The sequence below is a fragment of the Rhinoderma darwinii genome, chromosome 5 (genome assembly GCF_050947455.1).
Source record: "Rhinoderma darwinii isolate aRhiDar2 chromosome 5, aRhiDar2.hap1, whole genome shotgun sequence".
NCBI lineage: Eukaryota > Metazoa > Chordata > Amphibia > Anura > Rhinodermatidae > Rhinoderma > Rhinoderma darwinii.
The window spans coordinates 317,931,153-317,950,859 of record NC_134691.1 but is presented as its reverse complement, the minus strand read 5'-3'; the positions used below and the strand labels follow the sequence as shown (position 1 = coordinate 317,950,859).

General features: G+C 39.8%; 1 protein-coding gene across 1 annotated transcript in view; it reads left to right on the top strand.

The window, feature by feature from the left end:
* The first annotated feature begins 7,745 nt into the window (after positions 1-7,745).
* Positions 7,746-19,707, top strand: part of MYO3A (myosin IIIA) — a 137,030-nt gene continuing 125,068 nt past the window's right edge. Inside the window, exons 1-7 of the mRNA XM_075827529.1 lie at positions 7,746-7,919; positions 11,585-11,722; positions 12,070-12,174; positions 12,804-12,903; positions 14,372-14,448; positions 16,363-16,508; positions 18,441-18,506. Coding sequence (XP_075683644.1) covers positions 7,752-7,919; positions 11,585-11,722; positions 12,070-12,174; positions 12,804-12,903; positions 14,372-14,448; positions 16,363-16,508; positions 18,441-18,506 — 800 coding nt within the window. The 5' untranslated portion in view covers positions 7,746-7,751. The remainder of the gene's footprint in view (positions 7,920-11,584; positions 11,723-12,069; positions 12,175-12,803; positions 12,904-14,371; positions 14,449-16,362; positions 16,509-18,440; positions 18,507-19,707) is intronic.

Here is a 19,707-nt window from a genome sequence, read left to right as displayed (position 1 = left end):
TGTGTGATACTGTCTGCTGAGCTGCTGTATCTAATCCTATCATGTGTGATACTGTCTGCTGAGCTGCCATATCTAATTTTATCATGTGTGATACTGTCTGCTGAGCTGTGTATCTAATCCTATCATGTGTGATACTGTGCTGAGCTGCTGTATCTAATCCTATCATGTGTGATACTGTGCTGAGCTGCTGTATCTAATCCTATCAAGTGTGACACTGTTTGATGAGCTGCTGTATCTAAACCTATTATGTGTGATACTGTGCTGAGCTGCTGTATCTAATCCTATCATGTGTGATACTGTCTGCTGAGCTGCTGTATCTAATCCTATCATGTGTGATACTGTCTGCTGAGCTGCTGTATCTAATCCTATCATGTGTGATACTGTCTGCTGAGCTGCTGTATCTAATCCTATCATGTGTGATACTGTCTGCTGAGCTGCTGTATCTAATCCTATCATGTGTGATACTGTCTGCTGAGCTGCTGTATCTAATCCTATCATGTGTGATACTGTCTGCTGAGCTGCTGTATCTAATCCTATCATGTGTGATACTCTCTGCTGAGCTGCTGTATCTAATCCTATCATGTGTGATACTGTCTGCTGAGCTGCTGTATCTAATCCTATCATGTGTGATGCTGTCTGCTGAGCTGCTGTATCTAATCCTATCATGTGTGATACTGTCTGCTGAGCTGCTGTATCTAATCCTATCATGTGTGATACTGTCTGCTGAGCTGCTGTATCTAATCCTATCATGTGTGATACTGTCTGCTGAGCTGCTGTATCTAATCCTATTATGTGTGATACTGTCTGCTGAGCCAATGTATCTAATCCTATCATGTGTGATACTGTCTGCTGAACTGCTGTATCCAATCCTATCATGTGTGATACTGTCTGCTGAGCTGCTGTATCTAATCCTATCATGTGTGATACTGTCTGCTGAGCTGCTGTATCTAATCCTATTATGTGTGATACTGTCTGCTGAGCTGCTGTATCTAATCCTATTATGTGTGATACTGTCTGCTGAGCTGCTGTATCAGGTATGTTTAAAAGCAGCTACAGTCCCAGAAAACAGCGATGAACTGTGTCTCACTTACACGTGCACTTGGAGATGTTGGCGTATCTAGAAGATTATCCGATGTCATTCGGGTATCATTTTTACTGACCCCGGTTTAACCATTCAAGAAGCACGCCCTCCAACTATGGGATGTGACACCTGTGCCATTAGCTGGTTAGGATAAAACTTTAGGTTTAGGATGAAATACAATTGTTGCAAACATCTTGAATGTACTCATTCATGTATCCATCCCAGACCGGAACCAAATATGTTTCCTTCTGCAAAATATTGCAAGTTGTTTGGTGGTTATCCTAAGGAACATACGTAACAATAAAAACTTGGAGTTTATATTTATCTGCTGGATAAAAACAGTGACTTTATGCAGATAATGCATTTTGGGGACCACCGCCGATCAGCACAATAAACGGCTCATTGTTTACATAGGCAAAGCATCTCGTTCATACACTGTATGCCAGGGGTATCACATGTCCTCACAGCATATTTTACAATGCTCAACATTTTAAGGTGATCCATATAAGATTTTCTCTGTTGATCGCCTGCAAGAAACGACAAAACTGAGGCTTCATTACACTTCAGGGGGACAGCATTCTACAGTGCGCCAAAAACTGTAGTGCTCACACAGTAACCCCACATAGCAGAATGCTTCTGCAATGGCAATGCTCACACAGTAATGGAACAAGAGTGCCCACTGCCCATACATTTCAACCCAAACAGCCGTACCATAAAATTAAACCTGTATTTTGTAATGTCCATATACAGGCACCTCAAAGTAGTAAATGTTCATAACACCTAAACAATGCCACATGGAAACAGCCTGACAAATTCTTTCCTTTGTGGTTCCAGGTTTTTTTTTTATAGCAATCGTGCAAAGTAGTGCTGACAAGCCCTGGAAGTCTCATTAAAAATGTCATACCATTTTTCTGCTGTAGAGTCTGTGTAAATCCTTCACGTAGCTGGTTGTCCTGCTAATTCCAACATAAATCTGACAGCACACTGCTCCTGTTGGGACTGACTCGCTCTCCTCCTCCTTTCTCTCAACTTAAAAGATCCCTCAAAGACTGTCGAAGGAGAAAGCAGTACAGGGATAAAGATGTTCTAGTAAATGAGATTTAGTAAAGACCCACACCTAACATCCAGCATGTATTACTTAAAGTTAGACACCCACAGTAGAAAAGTCTGAAACTAGAAGCAGGTTGCAAATTGAATATTAGGGGGTCTGAAAATTAATGAAGGAATTTAGATTGCAGCCTGAAACCTGTTACTTTTGTAACTCCAGGTGAGCACTAACATATATAAAATAACTTTTTCATGTCAAAGTTGTCCATAGCCTTTAAAGCAGACATTTCTAATAGCTGTGGAACTATCATTTTGTCACAGAGTCCAAAGGTTTGAGAAGAATGCATAGCCCTTGCTCTTTTATTCTACTTCCCTGGCCTCTTCTTTTTTTTGTTCTCCTCCAAAATTACACTCCATTTACAGAGGTGGAAAATCAATGGCAGTCTGGGTTTGAAAAACTTTTTTAAAAATCTGGTAAAATCAAGCTCTATTCCCATGTTTTGGGTATGAAGTTGAGGTATACATTGAGTTGAGGTATATGTATATGTATATGTAAACAAGGTGTGAATAGAGTATAAGAAATTTGCATAGTGTTTCATGCCAGACCTTGACATGATATTTTATAGCAATTACGGGAGATCATCTTAAAGTGATAAAGAATTTCCAAAGCATTTAACAGCAATCCACATTTTAATTGTTTCATTTAAATAGGTCAAAAGTTTGGCTTTAATACATTATTAACATTTGTTTATATTGGTTATACCTTGGTTATGACAAATCTTTGAATGTAATGACGGGGTAGGGAGACAGACAGGTGAGCCCTAATCTACCCGCCACTCAGTCCCTGCCTACTTGCACGGCCCGTCCTAGGTGACGGCGTACAACTGGGCGACGGTCCCTACGCTCAATTTGTGTACGACAGACAAGCAAACAAGGGTACACAGAAGCTAAGGGAAATGGGGCAGTTGCCCACGGCAACACCGTGAGCAACAGGAGTAGTGAACGAGCCGAGTCAAACCAGGAGTGTACGAGGTACCAAAGGCAGAGCAGGAGCGTAGTCAGTAAAGCCAGGGTCAAAATGAAGCAAGGTCAATAATAATAGCAGGAGCAGCAGAGCCAGGAAACAGGAAAGAATCACAGGCAAAGACAAGCAGGAAATGAAGGTATAAATAGGCCGAGGGCGGGAGCTAGAACCGTCTGGCCAGGCTGTGATAGGTTCTCCCACTCCTGAGCCTACCAGCCTGAGTGGTAGCAGATCGAGTCACTCTATCAGACCTAGGAGCAGGTGCAGACTGATTAACCACGGGCGTCGACACAGAAGCTGTGTCTGGCAGATCCTTTACAGTACCCCCCCTTTTATGAGGGGCCACTGGACCCTTTCTAGGTGGACCTGGCTTATTGGGGAACTGAAGATGGAACCTTCTGAGCAATACCCCAGCGTGAACATCCTGGGCGGGTACCCAAGTCCTCTCCTCAGGCCCGTATCCTCTCAATGGACCAGGTACTGGAGGGAGCCTTGGACCATCCTGCTGTCCACAATCTTGGCCACCTCGAATTCTACCGCTTCAGGGGTGAGAACAGGAACAGGAGGTTTGCTCGAGGTAGCCAAGGACGGGGAGCAGCGTTTCAGGAGGGAGGCATGAAACACGTTGTGTTTTCGAAAAGACGGGGGTAACTCCAGTCGGAAGGAGACAGGGTTAAGGACCTGAATGACCTTGTACGGCCCTATATACCGGGGAGCAAATTTTTTGGACGGGACTTTAAGGCGCAAATTTTTTGAAGACAGCCCCACCAGATCCCCGACCACAAACAAGGGGTTAGCAGAACGTCTTCTATCTGCCTGAGTCTTTTGTATGCTCTGGGACTCCTCTAGGTTCTTCTGAACCTGGGCCCAGACTAAAAGGGGGGGGGGTACTGTAAAGGATCTGCCAGACACAGCTTCTGTGTCGACGCCCGTGGTTAATCAGTCTGCACCTGCTCCTAGGTCTGATAGAGTGACTCGATCTGCTACCACTCATTTAGTTTCTCTTTCATCAAATCCGCCACTCAAAAGAATCACAGGCAAAGACAAGCAGGAAATGAAGGTATAAATAGGCCGAGGGCGGGAGCTAGAACCGTCTGGCCAGGCTGTGATAGGTTCTCCCACTCCTGAGCCTACCAGCTTGAGTGGTAGCAGATCGAGTCACTCTATCAGACCTAGGAGCAGGTGCAGACTGATTAACCACGGGCGTCAACACAGAAGCTGTGTCTGGCAGATCCTTTACACTGAGTTCCAAATTCTCATATCATTAAATGATAAAACTCTATTTGCAAGCAGCCACCACTAGAGGGAGCTAACTGCCTACTGTTTTATTCCTTAGTTCATTGTATAAACAGTAGGCAGTAAGCTCCCTCTAGTGGTGACTGCAGACATACAGAATTTTATAATTTAACTCCATGACTATATAGGAGAATTGGAGCTCAGGCAGATATAAAGATATATTTGGAAATTAATCAGGACAGAATGTTGGAAAATAATTTGGTGTTAAAAGGTGAACTTTCACTTCAATGTTATTTCCCTTTTTTTATAAGTTTAATATTTTTTTTAATGAGTTTAATAGTAGCAAATAAGCAAAGTTAATTTAAATCGTAATAGTGATTTTATATTTGACATGAATTTAACACAGCAAATTATTATTCCTGAAAATATATTTTAAAAAAAAGCCTAAGGGAATCACAACCCTCAATATAATCTGTAATAATATATCCATTCATTTTCCTAATCTGCATTTAATATGCGTCATGTGTTAATGAGTAATTACAATGCAATTATGTATTCAAATACTATTCACTAAACTGTGATATGAAGCAACAACTATCAGAGTGCTAATTATTATTATTATCTTGAATAGCCTGGCTAAACCGTTCAGCTTTATGTATATTTTTTTTAAATGTTAGATATCAAACGCCTTGAATTTAAAAGGTTATTCTAATTTCAGCAAATAAAGGTTATTCTTTGTGTAATGAAAAGTTTTATAACTTTACAATTTACTTTCTCCATCAAATGCTCATGTTTTCAAGATCTCTGCTTGCTGTTATTCAAAAGATACCTTTATTGTTTGCTTTCTGTAGATAAAAATCTGTCCTGGACATGTGATGGGCACACAGCGATGGTCTGAGGAACGTCCTATGTGCCAAAACATTTACCACCAGTTTATTTAAATGTCTATTCGAATAAAAAGTCTAGCGTTACATTTTGGAAAGTGCCGAGACTTCTATGAATGTATTAATCTGGGTTGGTAACCTACTTCAAGCACCCCGAATATTCAAGTGCGCAGTGATTTCCTTGCTACTTATAAAATAGGAGTGGACTTTCTGGGGCCACAATAATGGCTAGCTGCTGCTCAGGAGCCCCAGCCATTGCAGCATAGAAGCATGTGCCACAGGAAATTTTCAGAAGCAAGGATGGACGGTGCCTAAATAATACAATCCTATAGTGTACAAATAGCCAGGACTGGATTAACCTCTCCAGGACTAAGCCATTTTTGTTTTTTCATTTTCATTTTTCACTCCCCGCCTTCCAAGGGCCATAACTTTTTTATTTTTCCATCAATGGAGCGGTGTGAGAGCTTATGTTTTTGCGGGAGGAGTTGTAGTTTCTATCGGCACCATTTAAAGTACCATATAATGTACTGGGAAACTGAAAAAAAATTCTTTGTGGGGTGGAATTGGAAAAAACTATGATTCCTCCATTGTTTTTGGGGTTTTGTTTTTATGTTTTTTACTGTGAGGTAAAATGGAGAACTTAACTTTATTCTGTGGCTCAGTACGATTAAAATGATACCAAATTTATATTGTTTTTTTATGTTTTACTACTTTTACAAAGAAAAAATTGTTTGTTAAAATAAAATTGTTTTGATTTACCACAATCTGAGAGCCATACATTTTTTTGTCGTCGAATGAGCGTGTGAGGGCTTATTTTTGCAGGGTGAGCTGTAGTTTTTATTGGTATCATTTTGAGATACATAAGACTTTATGATCATTTTTTTTCCTTTTTATGAGGGAGACGGGGTGACCAAAAAACAGCGATTTTGTGTTTTACATTTTTACGGCGTTTACCGTGCTGCGTTCACTTTTATGGATGCAGCAATACCAATTTTGTTTATTTCTTTTTTTATTTGTACATTACTTCAGAGCAAAAACTTTTACTTTTACTTTTAATTTCTTTTCACTACAAAATGTTTTATTAAACTTTTTATTACATATTTTATTAGTCCCACTAGGGGACTTGAACCAGCAATCGTTAGGTTGTTAGATACAATACAAGTCAATACTAATGTATTGCAGTATATCATCATTTTTACATTCTTCTGATCTTGTAGCGTGGGGGGCCGCCTCCTTTTTCTAGCGGCTGAGATGCCGCGTCCGCTATTGACCCTGGCATATAAGGGTTTAAACGGCCAGGAACAGCGCGATCGCTGCTCTTGGCCATTAGTCCAGGGTGTCACCTACAATACACAGCCCGCAGCGTATGGAGCAGGCTCATCACGTGAGCTTGCTCCATACATCACCATTCCGCAAAACAACAGGCTTTTACGTCGTGGTTCGTGAAGGGTTTAAGGTTGGTGGAGGCCATTAGGCAAAACAATTTGGTGGGGTTGGAACCTAGAGCACCTGACACCTTACAACTTTGAGGACAGGTGACTGCAGTAGCATCGCTAGCACCGGGTTTTCAGGGCCCAAGCCCTGAATCTTTGGCCCAGTGCCCCAGATCCCCGGGCGACTGCTACATAATAAAGTAACTATAGGAGTCGCAGCGGTCGCAATTTTGACAGGGCCCAAAAGCCAGGGGGGCCCAACCCCCTCCCCCGCACCATATCTATAAACAGCTACTATAGTAACTGGGGCCTATGTAATAAACTTCACGGGTCCCTGTTACTATAGTAACTGACAGTATACTTACCCTCATCGTTCCGGAGAACAGAGGAGGTCCTGACGTATTCTAACGTGATGACGCTGTGAGCTGTGCATGACGTCACGATGCTGTGCGCCGTGCAAAACATCGCAACGCCGGATGGTGTCAGGATATCCGCTGTGTCAGGAGTCGAAGAGAAGGGTAAGTATAGCGTTAATGTCTGCTGGGGCCCTGTATCTAAGTCTACTTTGTGGTTGGCCTAGATACAGGGTCTAAGAGACAGTATCACAAAATGGGCCCTGTATCTAAGCCTACCACATGGTGTGATCCTGTCTGCTGGGCCCTGTATCTAAGCCTACCATATAGCAGGCTTAGATACAGGGCCCCTACAGGCAATAATCTTATACTATATAACTATCTATTACTATCTGCTGGGGCACCATATCTAAGCCTAACATATGGTAGGCTTAGATACAGGGCCCATCAGACAGGATTACAATGAGGCGTTTATCTGCAATGAGGCGTTCACCTCTGTCAGCTGGATGTGGTCAGGACAAAATTTCAGTTGTAATCAAGAATGTTTCTTATCACTGACAGCAAGCAAAAGTCTTGAAAATTATGAGATAAAAAGTATTTTCACAAATTTTCATTTCAATTCATTTAATTCAGGGAAAAACTAAACCTCATATCAAATACTTTATGTTTTCATTTCAGACCGGTTCATAGAAAATGTTTTCATTCCGTGGTAAATCATTTGCATTTGATGGATTTCCAGACCCTTCTGACACTTGGGAAATAATTGAGACTATTGGCAAAGGAACATACGGTAAAGTTTTTAAAGTCGTAAATAAGAAAAATGGAAGCAAAGCAGCTGTAAAAATCATGGATCCATTTCATGTGAGTTACTTTTTGTCTAATTGTATTCTACATTATAATAAACTGATAGCAATTACATTCCGGTATGCCAGAATCGTTTGTTCCGCCGCCCCTATTAGGTTTATCATGGTGGTGAATATAAAGTACAGACATAGAAATTGTATCATTGTCGCTTCCTTTATTTAGATGACAAGCAGGAGAGACACAGATATGTGTATTTCTTGCCTTTCTTGTAAAATTTAAACAATGTATTTATTTTATTCAAATTATTTGTATATTGTATGCTATGGTATACTTACAAATCTGAAATGTAGAGTAATCCTGTATATTTTTCTAACATAGTATAATAGTATATACCATATGGCTAAAAAAAGACATAAGTCCATCCATTTCGGCTTATTCGCTACCGATATTTAAATCCAGAAGACAATACTAACATAACCCTAAAGTCCCTATTTGCATATGAAGATAGAAATGAGGTTCTACTGTTTTTGGTATCATACACTGGATCAGCGGTATGGAACCAAATCCTAACAAATTGTATTATGCTAATTCCTTTAAGAATAAAAATGTTTATCTATCTATCTATCTATCTATCTATCTATCTATCTATCTATCTATCTATCTATCTATCTATCTATCTATCTATCTATCTATCTATCTATCTATCTATCTATCTATCTCATATCTATCTATCTATCTATCTATCTATCTATCTATCTATCTATCTATCTATCTATCTATCTATCTATCTATCTATCTATCTATCTATCTATCTATCATCTATCTATCTATCTATCTATCTATCTATCTATCTATCTATCTATCTATCTATCTATCTATCTATCTATCTATCTATCATCTATCTATCTATCTATCTATCTATCTATCTATCTATCTATCTATCTATCTATCTATCTATCTATCTATCTATCTATCTATCTATCTCATATCTATCTATCTATCTATCTATCTATCTATCTATCTATCTATCTATCTATCTATCTATCTATCTATCTATCTATCTATCTATCTATCTATATATCTATCATCGAATACGTTTTCATGCAGCGGAAACTTTTTAGATCTATTTGGGACTTAGATGGAAGTAGAATTGAAATGTATTGATCTGTGGAGTAAAAGGTATTTACCGTCAAAGATTCTCTCTTGTGAAATGTCATGGAAAATTCTATTATTTTTTCTTTGCCCGCTCATTTCAAGCCTGTGCCCCAACAGAATAAAATGTAACAAAAGGGAGAATTTGATAGACATTTGCCCTTTAAACTTCATTTAGTGTTTTGCTGGTTCAAGGAACACTCAAATACTAACTGATTTATTGCTCTAGGGGGGACTTTGATTGCTAATAAAATGTTATGTCATTCATTTAGATTGGAATTCTGTGGATATTTTGAGACTACATGATGAAATAAGACTGCAATGTGTAATAATCTACATAGTGTTAAATAGCAAGTTTATTCTACAATGTGAGGCCTTATGCACACGGCTTATAATGGCTCTGTACTGTATGGAATCATAATAGGATGCCCATAGGGGCTCATGGGACCTGTTTGTATCTCCGTATGCCTCTAATTTCATATGGAGACACACAGATTTTTTTTATTGCATTCCATAGGAATTTGACTCAAAAAGGATTGTGGCATTTTCCATCGGATGCTGAATGCACAGAGCTTTTCTCCCCTAGAAGCCCATTACAGGGCCGGCCATACATTAAATGTGGCCCTCTGGGGCACCTTCTGCTGGAGCCCCAATATGATGTACTGTTTTGTATGGTTATTTGTGCACTGTATAATTCCAATCCTATAAAATATGGTGCCTAAATAACAGTGCCACAAATTCGCAACATAACACTTAGTGTCATTTCACACAGATTTAGATGTGGAAACCACAGAATCAGCACCAAAAACGTCCGAAATTGCCCGCCATTGATTTCAAAGGGAAACTGAGGCATTTTTTTTTACGGATTTTGGCATTGTCTTTTTTCTTTTGCTGTTTCTGAGCATTTTTTTTTTTGCAACGTTTTTGCCCACAATCCTTGCATTAGCTTTTACGGCTACAGGCAAAAAACGTTGTGAAAAATGTGGAAAAATAAAAAGTATTAAAACAACGCTGGTAGTTCAAAATCTGCCTTAAAATTCCTGAAGGAACTATTAGACAGATTTATTTCTGACTGCAAATAACTCAGTGTGAACGAGGCCTTACAGTCATCTAAATAATAATTATTTTCAGTGTAGCCACCACCACCGTACGCTGCAAAAGTAACATACCGTACAGTAACAATGCCGTCATACAGTGCTCAAATCATAACACCAAACCGTGACCAAAACACAGCTCAATACATAAAGTAATTTAATAACAGCTCTGTACAATATCTGAGTAATAATGATGAAAATTTCTGTTAAGATATAAGATGGTTACAGCCTTGGGTGCCATGTCACCAGTGGCACCCTCTTCAGCAGAGGCATCTAATGCACCCTGTGTGACCACACAGATCTCAGACCCCTAAGGTCAGTCCTGCTCCAAACATAAGGCACCTGGTGGAATATTGTGCAGCGCCGTACAGCCTTCGAGACATGTGCACATGGCCTTTATTGGGTTTTTCGCCAAGTGGGCAAATTTTCAAGGGACATTTTAATATGTAGTTAGGCCAGGGCTAGACAACAAATTTTGCCCTGCAATTTCTGTCTTTGGAGATTTTGCATGCTTTCTGCATTGAAGGATTTGAGTTGAACTCAATTGAACTAAATTCTTCTGTAAAGGAAAAGCTAGGCTAGGCTATGGGACAACAGGAACTAGCAAAAAATAGTAGGACAAAAAGAATGGACATGCACATCCAGACAATTTGCAAACCGGGCAGGGTTTTTCTTCGTGTGTGCCCCCCTGCCGGATCCATACTGATATCAGACCAAAATGTATTTTGCTGGGTATTTGCCTCATAGTATTGGATGTCATATTGTAATATTGGTTATCTCTATTGACGTGGAGTGTTCACAGGTCTCATATATAATCTGTTTAGTCTGGCAGGTCATATTTTGTTTGTATGTACAGACTTCATGGTGTATCCTATTATGGATTGCTGTATGGACTTTTGTATGCAATGTATTTTTGGTTTTAATACAATGTTGCCATTTTTTATATTGTCTGGATGTGCGTCTATTGTTTTTGCCTTACGTTTTTGTTTTTTTACTAACCTCACTGATGTCACTGCTGTGGATAGGGATTGGTCTCTGTGGTAATGTGTCAGGAGTATCCACTGTCGGGATCCCACACTTCACTTAGGCCTCATGCACACGACCGTAGCCGTGTGCACGGCCGTGATTTTCGGGTCGGCCGGCTGCGGACTGTCAGCGGACTGTCAGCCGCAGGCCGCCCGCAAATCGCGGGACATGCACATGGCCGCCGCCATTGTTTTCAATGAGCCCGGACTGCAGAACCGGGCCGTAATAAGACATGCCCGTTCTTTCTGCGGTCCGGGCTCCCGGGCCGTGCAAGGACCGCAAAAACTACGGTCTTGTGCATGGCCCCATAGAAAAGAATGGGGCCGCAATTCTCCCGTGGATTTTTGGGGGAATTGCGGCCGCAAAAACACGGTCGTGTGCATAGGGCCTTACTTGTACATGTGGGTTACTTCAAATATTTAACTATTTTTATGTAATTATCAATTTCAGGAGGATATTGATGAGGAAATTGAAGCAGAATACAACATCCTAATGACTTTATCTGATCATGCAAATGTTGTCAAGTTCTATGGAATGTATTTCAAGAAAGATGCAAAGACTGGGGATCAGTTGTGGCTAGTCTTGGAGGTTTGCAATATTATTTTATAAATAATAACAATTATTATTAAAACATATGCATACATTTTTTTTTCTCAAGTGTTTTTAGCTATGCTCCATTATGGCTACAATCAGTGACTACAGTAAAGCATTTTCTACTAAGGCAGTCTAAAATCAACTTCCTGTCTCATCAGACTCAGGCTGCTGCTCTGTCCCCCATGTTTTACACTGCAGCTCTGTTTGTTCACAATGACTACTTTATGTATACAGGCAGAGGAATTTTAGTAAGGGGCATCCTGGAGGTGATATTTCTTCACATTTACTAAAAGTGTCATCCTAACGTTACCTGACTTAAATCATAATTCTCTCTTTTGTAGTTGTGCAATGGAGGATCTGTAACGGATTTAGCAAAAGGTCTTCTGAAGAGAGGGGAAAGAATGAATGAAGCCATCATTGCCTACATTTTGCATGAAGCTCTTATGGTAAGACGGCAAGGATCCATGGATTCTTAGCACTATTACGGAATCTACTTTAAAGGGGTATTCCCATCTCCATGGGATATGCCATAAATGTCTTATACATGCGGATCCCAGTGGTTGGACCCGCACCTAATGTCCAGGACGGGGGGCTATATTCATTCTGTTTGATGGAAGTCATACAAACAGCCTGATCAGGCAGAATGGGGATCAGGTGGCTGCCATTCTGGTGATAGGTGCTGGTCTTGGTGCTGGGACCCACAGCTATAAGACATTTATGGCCTATATAGGCCTACTGTGCCTAAAGATAAATCCGGTCCTGGTTGGGATGCTTAGTCCTGAAGTATCCCTTTATCTCCAACTGCAATACTGTATTTAGCTGTTTAAATATGTGCCTGTTGGGGGTGGGTGGGTAGATAATCCAGGATTTCCGGGGTAAAGGTGTACACAAGGAGAAGGAGCCTATTGTCATTTTTTTAAAGAGCCTTCCAAACGCTACACCCCTGTAAGGAGTACAATAACGATATATAGTGCATCTAGAGTAACATTGTACAAATGCAGAACAGGCAGCGTAGACAAGTTTGTATGTTACTCTACTGATTCTTCTGCTGTTCAAAATTATTATTTTCTAAAAGGGCCTTCATCATTTACATAGCCATAAGACAATTCATCGTGACGTGAAAGGAAACAATATTCTACTAACTACAGAAGGTGGTGTCAAACTTGTGGATTTCGGTAAGTCGATACAAGTTATCATTGAAACTTCACCCTAAAACAGAACATCTTTAGGTATGAATTAGAGCAGTGGCATACAAAGAGGAAACGTTAGATAGGAGCAGCCCAGGGATCAAATAAATACGGTGCAAAGCCTCAAAATACCTCATCAAAAGTCTTGCTGCAATAGTAGAAATAGGAGATGAGGCAGCATTATAATTCCATGAAATGTTTATTCACCCATTTCAATGTTTCAACTCACTGTGGAGCTTGAGTGCAACCTACATCATTTTTTTCTATACACAGAGGAGACGCTGCCCCAAAATTGGCCCCCCATTATGTTGCTGGGTTTTGACACCCAGGACAGAATTGAAGTCATTCTACTTATTTTTCTTCTCTTCTTGTCTCAGACCGCCATACGACTTCATCTGAAGACATTTTTGGCCCTTCACTTCCGCAGCCTATCCCCACCCTCTATAACAACATCAATTCAGACCCCAGACTCCTAAATAAATTCAGACCCCAGATCGAATCAATACAGGAGATACAGGAGCATCCATACATGCAGAACAATAGCAGGTACATATACAGTAGGTAATCTAAAAGTTAGTTTGACCAGCTACATACACTTGGTACAAACAGACAGTACATAACAATGTATAGTGCCATTACAAATAAGGGAAGAGATAGATTATTAGAAATGTCTAGACCGGTGATTCCCAACTTTTTAAGCATTGAGAAAACTCTGAAAAAAAAGTCGTATCTCGGGGAACCCCTGCCAATATCTTTTTTTCATAAGAGAAAAAATGGCTAAAAACAAGTAATAAGCAAGTACATATAAAAAACTGTTCTGCAAAAAAAAGGTTTTATGTGTAAGCACAATAATAAATCAACCAGATCCCTAAATTAATTCAGACACCAGACCATTCCCCTAACTTTAATTCAGACTAAAGATTAGACCCCTGAATTAATTCAGACTCGAGACAAACCCTAAAATGAATTAAGACTTCCAGAACCAAAAATATGTTAAGAACCAAAACCAGACCCCTAAATTAATTCAGACCCCAGACCAGATCCCTCCATGAATTCAGACCCCAGACCTCCTAAATTCATTCCGATCCCAGACCAGGCAAAAAAATCTATACTTTCCGCTCCCAGGTCCTCAATTTCATCGCCGCCGCACACAACGTACTGATGCCAGACAGTGCCAGAACCTTGTGAACTGACGTCGGCAGCCTTTCCGTCACAAATTCTTTGGAGGAGACACTGCTCTCCTACGGGGTTCGGACAACTGGTCCCGATAGCTCTAGAAACCCTGTTGTAGTCCCCGTTTGAGAAAGACTAGTCCACACATGAGTTATCATGACCAATGTTCTGATTGTGATTTAGATGGCATAACATTTGATAATAATCATTGTACGTTATTTCATTTATGTCCTTCCTTTATTGGAAATAGTATCTTAGTATTAACATTATAGTGTTCCTGCAGGTGTGTCCGCACAGCTATCTAACACTCATCTCCATAGGAATACATCAGTGGGAACTCCATTTTGGATGGCCCCAGAGGTTGGTTATAATTTGTTATAAATTGATTTCAACACTGTAGGTAATAACTGCAATAAAAAGCGATTATATTCATAGATGTAATGTAAATGGGAAAAACTAAAAAAATAACATACTCTATCGAGATCAATATTTGTACTATTATTACCTCTTTTAAAGAGTCACTAGACACTCAAGTCAAGAACTGGAGAAACGTTTTCTTTTCTTCTTTAGTTGACACAAGTGAAAACTCTTTTGCATTATTGAGCAGAACCTAAGTCCACTAAAGTAAATGATTCATTCCATATTATTTCTTTATAATCGCACACACCGAACAAAGATGTGGCTGTAGAAATACATTATGTTTCTTGTTCGTCTTTCTTGGCTTTCCATTATATTCTGCACTTCTAGTTACTCATAAACCCTTTTTAAAAATAAATTTTCAACTGTTTCATTTCCAGGGTATTTTGGTCCATTTAGACCTGGCACATTTTAGTTGTTGTTAGCTCATGTAACATTTAACAGCTACAATGTTTTAATTTTTTGGACAATTGATTTAATTTTTGCTGTTGTTTTTTTTGTGACCAGTACCATTTCTTTTTGCAATCATGGTTGCACATATTTCTTAAAAAATAAAATCAAATTATTATAATAGTTTGTAAAAAATAGTCTTTCCCCGTAAGGTTAGAAAATACCCAGTTACTGGGAAAATCTGCCAATGACAATTGTCACTGCTAGGGCTGTGCGGGGTTTATGAGGGCAGCGGCAACATAATTAGTCATGTGATTACCGGGACCAATAGAGGGAGCAAGACTGTCTCTGCTTCTGTTAAATATACTGCACTCATTGAGCGCTGTGTATGTGAGAATAAAGAAGACAAAAGCAGTGAAAACACTTTTGTCTTCTCTACTGGATGCCGACATTCACATGCCGATCGCTCAGGCAGCCAGCTTAGGGTATGTTAACATGCTTAACCAAAAACGCCTGAAAATACGGAGCTGTTCCAGTTTTTCGCTGCGTTTTTGGCTGCGTTTTTTACGGCCGTTTTTGGAGCTGTTTTCAATAGAGTCTATGAAAAACGGCTCCAAAAATGTCCCAAGAAGTGTCCTGCACTTCTTTTTCGCGGCCATTTTGTAACATAAAAACAGCTCGTCGGAACAGAACGCCATTTTCCCCATTGATGTTCTGCTTCAGATTTTTCGGGTGTTTTTCAGGCGTTTACGGCCCGAAAAACAGACGAAAATAGGCTGTGTGAACATACCCTAAATGTGCAAAAGTGCAGGTATAAGAACTACCCACCCTACACATAGCGTAGGTGGTCCTTAAGCGGTTAAAAAGTGGTACTGAAAAATCCAGGGACTGAGACCTCAAATGACAACCCGAAAGGAGTCCCTGTGTAAGCAGCTGGATCCTTTTGGCTGATCCATAGATGTCCATAACATGGAATGGAAATACTTAATAAGCCACTGATTTCACAGCTGTTTAGCAGCTATAATATATATATCTACAGTGGAGGTTCAGGTGAGGGAGTATGGTGCGCAAGCTCCATAGAACGAGCGTGTCGGCTGTATCTTGCATATATAAAAAATTTAAATATTAAAAGTTCAAAAAAGTCCCCCTTTCCCCAAAAAGCAATGTAAAAATTTTTAAAATGAACATTAAAGATAACGTAAAAAAAAAGGAATAATAAGTTATCAAAAAGTCTCCAAAGTGGTCAAATAGAAACTACAGCCCGACCAGCAAATAAATAAGCATTAATACAGTTATATCGATGGAAAAAGAAAAAAGTTATGACTTTTGGAAGGTGGGGAGGAAAAACCGAAGATAAAAATCCGAAAAATGGCTGCAGAGGGAAGGTGTTAAAAAATATACTTATAAGTCAAGTGTTTGTTCCAGTACACATTTTAAGACAATAGGATTTCTTCTTTGTTTTGGTAGGTCATAGCTTGTGAACAGCAAGTGGATACAACATATGATGCAAGATGTGATGTCTGGTCTTTAGGTATAACAGCCATAGAACTAGGAGATGGTGATCCTCCCCTGGCTGACTTGCACCCTATGAGAGCCCTGTTTAAAATACCAAGGTACTGCGCTGATTCTTATTGAGAGGAATTTCTGTCACCGCTGATGTTAAAATTAAAAGAACACTCCATGCAAAACTTATATACAGTTCTATGTCAAATGCAGAGACTTATGCCCCATGCACACGGCCGTAAAAAATCTCCATAATTGCGGACCCACAATTACTGACCTATTCAGTTGTATTGGCCGCGGACACCTTTCCATATTGCTACGGATAGGTATCCGTGCCGTACAACTGTACTGCAAAAGATAGAACATATCCTATCTTTTGCGTTTTACGGGCTGTGCTCCTATACTTTGTATGAAAGAATGGGCCGAAAATGCGGGCTGAGGCCGGCCGTGCCCGCAATCACGGGCCATGATTTCGGGCACAGCCGTGTGCATGAGACCTAAGGCTGTGTTCACATCAGCGTCGGGCTTCCGTTCATCGGTTCCGTTCGACCTTTCCATCGTAGGAACCGATGAAATTAAAGCTTCCGTTTGCATTATCATTAATTTCAATGGTAAAGCTTCCGTTACAATTGGTTTCCGTTTTTTTCCGTTAAGTAAGGCTTCTGTTTTTTTTTCATGGAAACAATAGCGTAGCGACTCAATGGTAATGTAAACAAAAGTTATGGTTTCTGCTCGGCTTTCCGTTCCTCGGTTCCTCCGACGGAAAAGTCGAACAGAACCCATGAACGGAAGCCCGATGCTGATGTGAACAGGTCCTAAGAAGGCAATGCAGTGGATTCAAAGAACACCAAAGAGAGTCCCTGTGTCATGCCCCCCCCCTCCGCTGCGCTGTGCAGTAGGCCTCACCCAGTGCATACCGTGGGTGTTCCTTTAATTTTGCAGCTTTTACAATTTTCCTATTTGGCTATTTTACATAATTTTACATTGTTTACTCTTAATGGAAACTTGCAAGTTTAAGGTATTACTATTATTACTTAATTTTTTTTCTCCTTCTATAGATTATTAAGATTATTATTATGTTAAATGGAGTAAGTTTCGACTCCTGGCAACCATTGGTAACCATATCAATAGTGTTTCCCCAGAATAAAGGTTGTGGCCCTTCAAACAGCTGATCGGTGGGGGTGCTGAGAGTCGGACCTATGCTGATCAGATATTGATGGCCTATCCTAAGGCTTGGCCATCAATTTTATTTCACCGGACAACCCCTTTAAGACTTCTCACTGCATGGGTCATGTTTTTTTTTATTGTATTCATCCATCTTGTTGCTGTTATAGTTCCTTTCTATTCCCTTCAACCCTTTCAAGCGTAACCGTATTTTTCTTCTCTAAATATGTTAATCAAATGGAACAATAGGCTTGATTTGTAAAAAATTAAAAACACAACACCAAAGTTCAAAAGTTCTCTTCCACTTTTTTATTCCCCAACTTTTATTTATCTCTAAAGCTGCCCAAGCACAAAATGGAACATTTATGTTTACGTCCCCATTGATGTCAATTGGATATTTGTGACATCAGTTGGTATTATTTAAGTTCTATTTCATTAAGTTTACATCACTTTTAATGGTTAGAAAAGTTTACTCAGTGGAGTCAATGGGCTTCATTAGGATCCATTAGGCTTTCTTTTCGATCCATCAAAAAAAAAAAAAAAACAGTCGATGAATCCCGTTTTAATACAGCCTTTTGGCCAAATGCTTGTTCTGTCATAGCTATTCCCCCCACTCCTTAAACTTTCATAAATAAATCCATGCTAAGCATAAACCACCCATGTCTGTTTATTTCAATGAGGTGAGGGAGATAAGTTGCTACCAAACTCCTCTCTAAGGGGAACAAAGGATCGGGCATGTTGTAATCAGTTGTAACATCCGTTGATAATCACCTAATGTGTATATTTTCCCTTTATTCATTTCATAAAATAGAAAAGCATATCCAATTCTTAATAGATATGTAAATATTTGGAATCATGGTAACATTTTTGTTTTACAGGAACCCACCTCCAAATTTACGTCAGCCAGAATTGTGGTCACCAGAGTTTAATGACTTTATTAACAAGTGAGTACTGATTTAAAATAATATATATATATTTTTATTACCATACTGTACACTGCACCAGTTTGTAGAGATACAATATCAATAAAATATTGCTTATTTTACCCCTTTTTTTAAAGTTACTATACATTAAGTTGCACTTTACATTGGTTTCTTAGAAAGGATAAGTCTATATGCCCAGCAGTCTAAATGCCTAGCAGTTACTTCCTCGCTCAATGTTGTCATCACTGAACTACATTGCCCAGTATACTTATTTCCTGGGTAGTTCACTCTGAACTATCAATATCTCTCTCTCTCTCTCTTTTGGGAGCCCTAAGGCACCAGAACCCGAGTGGAACTGCTATCTTTGCACAACCTATAGCTACACCCCTGTATATATTTAAGTTTTCAATGCGGACTCGCAATATTTATGGGCTTGCATATATTTAACTGTTTATGGGTTGATGTTATACATTAACATCAGTGGCCTGCAGCCTGTGGCTCTTCAGAAATTGTGAAACTGCAAGTGCCATCATGGCATTACATTCTGCTATGATATTCTAGGTAGATGCACAACCGTTGAAGTGGTTTGCAGATTGATGTTAATGTATAAAGGCATAAGTGTTCCTATTTATGGTGTCTTTCACTGACCCACACTTTGGGCTTCTTCATAACACTGAGTGATGAAAATGTGCGAACTACAGTATATAGTAATTATTTACAGTCATAGATTTCTGTACATGGCAGGAGGAAGATTGTCTCACAGTGGTTGACAGGGCGAATTAGGAGAAGGAGAAGCCTTACATACAGGTTCAGACTTGTAGGCTTTCTGTAAATGGGAGACCAAGATATTATGGGAGCCCCATGGGAGCTAATATGACTGTTAGAAAGCCGGATGCAGACAATCCACAATATTATATGAGGGAGATTGCACAGATACAAAATACTGATGAACATTTACTAACACATCCACCATTATTGAGGCTGCTTAGTATTCCATTTGCACACAGATGAGGCTTCAATAAAGTGGCAGTCACACGGTTACATGTAGTGCACCATGCTGGCTTACAACTTATTAGTCACGCCTAGGGCTGGAAGATTAATCAAATTAATTTGATTAATTCGCCCTCAAGGGCTCTCACGTTTCTGTTTTTAAACAGAATCTTTGAATCGATTCTTTAGTGGTGCCGTCGCGCCGTGCTGCCCCCTGCCGTCGTGCTGCCGA